We start from the raw sequence: 7320 nt of genomic DNA, 5'->3' as shown, positions 1-7320 counted from the left end.
AATGATATGCACTGTAATGTACATTTAAATAATTACTAATGTATAATTAGCTTGATGTTTAAAAATATAAGAATGTATTGAAAAAAAAACCAAATTGAATTTTTATTTTGAGTGAATTATTAAAATGTTTGTTTCTTTTGTATCTCAATTTAAAGTTGGATTTTAATATTGATAACAAGATCTTATCTTAATTCTGAAGAACTACGACTTCAAGATCTATTCCGTTGAAACAGATATTCCAAATGTCATGATATTGCTGTGGTGTGGAACATTGAAAAGATTAAGGTATAAATAAAGGGTATGTCATTATCTGTCATACTTGAAATTAGATGTCCATTTCAATCGATTTAATTTAGCTTCGAAGCGGAGTTTAATTGCAGTCAGTTCTTTTATAATAATTTCTGTAATTTTGTTAAATCATGAAATCGATTTTTTTAAATTCTGAAAGGAGATGGTCATTTGAATCTCTTTTTATAGACTAATTGGAAGGAAGTAATGCAAATCGTTTTGAAGAAATGAGGACAAAAGTATTAAACTCAGAATGTCAAACTATTTCAAATCACAAAAGGTTATACTCATGATATAAAAAATAAGATATGGGATAGAAAAGTTTCTGTATATCTCTATTAGCGCAAAATGCCAATCAACATTGTTATGAAATCTTCCCGACGGGGAATAACATCGTGGGAACACCGTGCAATGCCTTGTTCTGATAGGGATGTATAAATCATATTTTTATATGCATCTGTTTTAAAGGCAGAACTAGCAAATGCATTGTACAGAACAAATGCAAAATAAAAGCAAATATTAAGGAATCTGGAAATTGAAGAAAGAAACAATACCTACTTTTTTAAAATTCAATATTAATTATTGCTCTTTTTTTTTACTGAATAATTACTTATGAATCTAAACTGATTTTAAACTTACATGCTAATACATATTGAAGTCCCTTCCAATAAAAATCGGGAAGAAATTAATTTTATTTATTTATTTATTTTTGCTTACGTTCTTTTATGAAGAAATGAGCTCGCGGCATCCATGAGGTCAAATTTCCTCCCGTTAATGTAATGTGGAGGTCTGAAAAAAAGTATCATCCTTTCTATCCTCATGATCTACCAAGTCCCTAAATAGTCTCAATCAGTTTAAGTGACAGTACAGTTTTAATCTAATAAAATTTAACTAAATTTAAAAAAAAAATTATACTATGACACATCCTGCTGTTCCATGAAAACAATTCTTACCAGTTTTGGCAAGATTCAGTGGAACTTTTTGTATACATCTTGGATTAAAAATGTTCTGAAACCGAGACAAATTATGGTTTATGTTTGAAGTACGCACATGCTTCAGGTTATTTCAAAGAATACATTTATACATGAAAACAGAGGTAAACATTTGTTCTTGTATATAGTATTGAATTTAGGTAGTTTGTGATTCTAAGAGCTTCAAATTCTGAAGTCACTCTTTTTTTTTGGGGGGGGGGGATCATTCTATCACCCATTTTAAACTTACCCAACACTCTTATTATTTATTGTATGCTAATTTTTACTTTCACGTATAAGAAGTATAGAAAAAATATTATATTCGTTAAAAAATTAGAAATCGGGATTTTGAAGAATCTGCATTTATGGGTTCGAAAAACACATTTTGGCATTACTTATTTGTGCAAACGCCAACTTAAAAAGACTTTATTATCACCAACTAAAAAGAATTTTCATTCGTATAGAATGAAATTTGGTATATCGACTTTAGAACAAAATTATAGATTTCTATCAAATTTTAGTGAAAATCAAAGGAAGTCTCTGAGGCTGACTGTTTGAGTACAAATTAACTCGATAACTACAAAACGTAGAGCTGTATAGACAAAATTTCTTTCACTGGTTTAGCATCTAAAATGTAGAGCCTTATCAATTTTTGAACCAAATTTGTCAAAGTGTTGACCATCTGTAGGTCTGTTCTTTCTCATTATGTAAACGCATTGACTTTTTAACGCAATGACTTTAATGAAATTCGGAATGTGATCTTGTGATATGATTGAGGTTTATGAGACGGGATTAAAAAAGAGCACCCAAAATGTATATTCATACGATAGATTCCATAAAAATGCAAGATTTACGCCACACATTCCCATTTCGTAACTATTATTTGCCAATGCCAAGCAAGACATATGTGTCTTCACCTAAGGCCCATAATTTTATGCGAGGGGTAGGAGCATCAGATGTTTATTGGAGATTATGCGAGAAAGTTTCGAGAAAACTACTTCTGCTGATTTTATATTAGTAAGTGAAAATGTATCTATTTTTATTTATTTATTATGAATCATAACTGAGTGGCCTCTACACTTGTATCCACTTTTATTTTACCTAAATGGAACAGCTTTTATTCGTCTTTATTTTATAGCCTTTATAGCTTTTATTCGAGTTCAATTTTCTGGCAGTGGTATTCAGGGAAGAAACAAGAACTATACGAATAACAATTAAAGAAATTTTTCTTCGTTTGGCAACAGCAGTTTTAGGTCTTACAATGTTCAAGATGGATGAGAGTCAAATGCAAGGTAAATATTTTGTATTTATTTCCGTATTTGCTGTCAAATTACTGCATTACAAAAGATGGCGGAAGGTTGTTAAATATATTTTGTATTTTACTGAAATTTAAATTGGGGAAATTAAACATTTTTCTTTTTTAAAAAACCAAATTATTTTAGTGCGTTTTCCACTTGTTAGTTTTTATATAATCTTTTACCCATCAATATATTTTTCCGTGTTTCATCTAACACATAATAAACAATATCTTTAGAGTGTTGTCTGTTTTTTTCATCATCCTTTCTTGTTCATGACGTCGAAACAGTATTTTTGGTTCCAGTATTGTACATATGTTTAGCTAACTTAGCAGCTCTTGTTTATTTTAGTAAAAAAACTAAATTTTTCCTGATACTTCAGAGTAAAAGAAATAAAAGTAAGAGAGAAATATGCTTGCTGAATTATATTTGTGAAATGTTGTTTAATTTAATAAGTTCTTATATTATAGATTTTTTTAAATCAGAAATATAAGTTGCCAGTATTTGCTATTCAAAGGATGCTTTTATGATGTGTAATTTATAAAGTATCTAATATGAGAGAAAGCAATATTTGAAAGTATTTTTATTTGCCTCTCAAATTTTTTTTAGTGTTCTAAACAGAAACTTTTTGCTTATTGTTTTGGGAAAGGAGGAAAAGCAGGATTTTAAATAATAAATATTTCATCATCTTCAGCTCTTCTGATTGTAATATCATTGAATGGAAACTCCTGATGTTAACATAATATTATATAATCAATAGCAGCTTTTGACACTTGAGGTGCTAAATTGTTTTGAGGTTTTACAATATATGCAGTGCATGTCTAGTAGATTTTTGGCCCATCAGGATTATGAGATATGTGGCAAGCACCTCTAATTTCTGTGTAATAACTGTCATTGTGTGTAATATAAGACTTATAATATAAAGTATTTGAATGAATATTGTAGTGTTTGTAACAAAGACTAGTTTTTTATTACTGGAAGAGGAAAAATCAATATAGAAACATGTGGTTATTTTAATTAAATTCATCTATAATTTTTGCTGCAATGAAAGTTTTGTAATGCATTTGTAATTTTTAAAAATTTTAATCAGTTTTGTCAATAATATTTTACTTTTATAAAAAAATTAATAGGTATATTCGCAATTTTTAAAAAATTTCAATCGTGCTGGAGAATTTGATTTAGTTTATACTTTTCATTCACATATTTTACATATTTTTGGATATTAAGGAGAGAAAAATTTATTTTATGGTATACAAAGTATTGTGTTCTATTTTTAAAAAAAGTACTATTTGATAGTCTCAGAATTTCATATTTCTTAAACTATTCTAATGTGTTATTTATTTTTTAAAGATTCCACAAATTTTTGTTTTAGGAAAGACTAATTATATAATTTTTTTGAGGATTTCAAAGAAAAGTGTGGAAAAAAATTATTAAGAGTGAACCAAAATGTTAAAAAATATAATAAAAATATTTAAAAATCAAATTCTCAAATTAAAACTAGGCTACTGGTGTTTTGGATAAATCTGGAATACTGTGTTTTTTATATTCTCAAATCCAGAATTTCCGAATTTGTGAAAAGCAAACATTATTATTCTTAAATTTTTCTTTAGAGAAAAATTGTCAACCAAAAGATTGCGAGTGACATTCTGATTGCCTGCATTACATCCTTTGAAACTGAGAATATGGATATTAATTTCATTAACAGGAATAATTGGGACAGTTATTCTTATTAACAGAAATGCATGTGAATTTTTAGCATCAAAAGTCCTATTGAAATTCGTATTTAGATATATTTTCTGTAGGTACTAATTGAATATCTTACTTAAAATTGTTTACATTCAGTAGCATACCTATATAAAAGGGTGCTCTGAGCAAATCCCAAACCTGTGCTTATGCCTCTCGATATATTTATTTGAAATGCGACCTTTATTATTATTATTTTATCCTTTATACTAAGGAGTGCAAAGATTAAAAGTACAATTAATTATATAATATACGAAACTGAAATGAATACGAAACTTAAATGGTACGATATATTACGATATACGAAACTTAAATGGTATACGAAATACTTTGTAATTCATAAGATTTAACATTACAACTAATTTTACTATGTTTGTTATATATTAACAGCCCTTGAGTATAAAAAAATAAGAATATTTCAAAAGAAAAAAAAAAGTGTTTTGAAAACCGTGATACTCATTTCTTAAACACGATACTCTTATTGAAAGTTGTGTAATCTCTAGTTATGCTACTGTCGAGTGTTACTTGCTTTCATCAGAATTGATAAGCAAAGCTATTTCTTTTCACATAAATTTGAAAAAAGTTTTAATCTCTTTTCTTTGCATTTCATCTTCCCACCAAAAAAAGATATTTCATATGAGTTTTATTATAACAATAAAATATTATATTGCTATTAATTCAAAATTAGCATAAGCTAATAACCATATTATTTAATAAGCCCTTAATTTTAATTAGGGTAGCTTATTGCCTTTGATAGCTTTTAATTTTCTCTCATTTTGCTGAAACCTTTTTAATTTTTTAAAATTTTGAGAAAAAGAGATTATTAGAAAATTTTCTTTTAAATAAAATCATACCTTGTTTTTTACACTCTCTGGCAACTGCACTAGGACACATGCTTGCCTCACCCTAGTTATACCACTGTTTACATTTCTTAGGCATTCTCTACAATTATTTTCAATGCCATTAATGATTTGAGTTCTAATTTATTATTTATTGGTATAAACCATCGACATCAAGACGTTTGTGATTACACTAAACTGTTAAGGTCACTTAATTTTCAAGATTTTGTTTTAAATGGAATTATAATCATTCCTGTTAACTGCTGAATTGCTTGGGGTTCTGCCAATATAATAATAAACAATACTTATGATGAACGATTTTTATGGCCGCTGAGTGTTACCACCAAGCAATTGAGATATATCGCCCAAATGGATGCCTTATGTACATTAAAGCTTGGCAACCTTGGTGTAATCTGAAAATTGGCAAATAAACTTGGGGGGGGGGCATGAAAATAAACAAGTACCTAATAATAATTAAAAAAAAGATTTTATTAAAGGTTTCATGTTTATACAAAATTGTGTAAAAATGCTCAAGTGTGATTTTAAACCTTTAATCTAAATTTCAGCATAGTGTTCAGATTTTGATTCTCTAATAATTTTTCTACCAAAGCATCTATACTTGTGTTATAATTAATTATATGCCACTGATGAATTTTTGACTTAATCTCAAGCCATTGGTAAAAATGGTCAATAGTCTGAAAGGCCATCTTTGGAAATTAATCACAAATATCAGAACATTCAACCATTATTTTCTTGCCATAGCATGAAATTAGTAAATAGAGATAATAGATATGTATTGCAATTCTGAAATAAAAAAGGGGGAAAATCCAGTGAAGTTAGAATACTTAAATATTATAATACTTGCTTCCAAGTTTTAATGTATTTGTTTTAAAGATTATTATAGTGTAAAATTTCATATGTGCATGATGAACTTTTCGAAATAAATATATACGTTAATAAATATTGAATGTTTTAAAATTATTTGTTCTTTGTTATGCTCCATTGCGTAGGTACATTATTTTACATATGTACATTTAAAATTTTTTAACATTTAGTGCTTTTTTTAAAAGATTTTTTCGATGAATTGCACTTGATATACGTTGTTTAGAAATTATTTTGAACTAAAATAAAAATGTAATGTAAAATTTTAATGATAAATGGGAATGAAAGAAACAATGAATAATTTTTTTTAAGACTCCAGTTTTCAGCCACATTACATCTGTTATGAACTAAAATTATTTTTCCTGTAACTTCAATTATCAAATCCATTCTTGAAAACAGTTTAATTTTAAATTAACTGTTAATTAAAACTGTTATATAGGAGTGTATTTTAAAAGATTGAGTGAGTAATGCAAAAATATTGTGTTTTAAAAATTTTATTGAAAGTATCTTGCTGAAAGCATTTGATATGATATGAAAATCATATTCAGAAACAAAAATACATATTACACTAAATAATGTACTAAAATATGCACTTTGTTTTACAAAGATTGATGGATTAACTTGTAAAAATTTACATTATCAGTAAATTTTGTAGATAAAGATATACATAATACTGAAGATATACAAAAGAATCTGATAATTTGTGAATTATCGAAGTAAGAAATCCGATTAAAAAATACTATTGAATTTCTGTTATTTGCAATGGTTGTATAGGCATTGAATGGTTGTATTTCATTCACCATCCAATAATGAAGGGGGAAGTATTATTTAATAGATTTTTGTGTTCATTAAAATAAGTAAAAAACTTATTGAAAATTAAAGTATGTTGTCAGTTTAATTTCTAAATTTTATAATGTTCCAAATAATATTTCTTAGTTGGTGTACTTAGTTCTTTCTCATTTACATAATTCATTTATTATTCAGTAAAATCTATTTAATATTATTAGATAATATAGTTTCCAATATTCCTTTTTCACATTATTGATATTTTCTTATTATTGAACAGCTGAAATAATAGAAATAAATCATTAAATTCACTATGTGAATGTGTTTTTATGTATTGGTTATAGGGTTGATTCACTTTTTTGGTGAATTGGATAGTTAATACTTTTGATCATTTTGGTAATAAGAAATATTTATAAAAATTCAAGATTTAAATAGTTTTACAAGAATGTTATTTCAGCAATCCCATAAAAATACAGATACAATTTGATAATTTTATATAAGTAAGATTTTTGATAT

The 7320-nt window shown here is 26.7% G+C and overlaps 1 protein-coding gene across 2 annotated transcripts in view; it reads left to right on the top strand.

Annotated features, from left to right (window-relative positions):
• The first annotated feature begins 2459 nt into the window (after positions 1 to 2459).
• LOC129971416 (E3 ubiquitin-protein ligase MARCHF6-like) overlaps positions 2460 to 7320 on the top strand; it is a 32603-nt gene continuing 27742 nt past the window's right edge. For both annotated transcript variants that reach the window (XM_056085170.1, XM_056085169.1), the window contains exon 1: positions 2460 to 2551. In XM_056085170.1, coding sequence (XP_055941145.1) covers positions 2521 to 2551 — 31 coding nt within the window. In that variant the 5' untranslated portion in view covers positions 2460 to 2520. The remainder of the gene's footprint in view (positions 2552 to 7320) is intronic.

Source organism: Argiope bruennichi, chromosome 6 (genome assembly GCF_947563725.1).
Source record: "Argiope bruennichi chromosome 6, qqArgBrue1.1, whole genome shotgun sequence".
Taxonomy (NCBI): Eukaryota; Metazoa; Arthropoda; class Arachnida; order Araneae; family Araneidae; genus Argiope; species Argiope bruennichi.
Note: the sequence above shows the minus strand (reverse complement) of the source record. Positions and strands in the feature narration are given on the sequence as shown.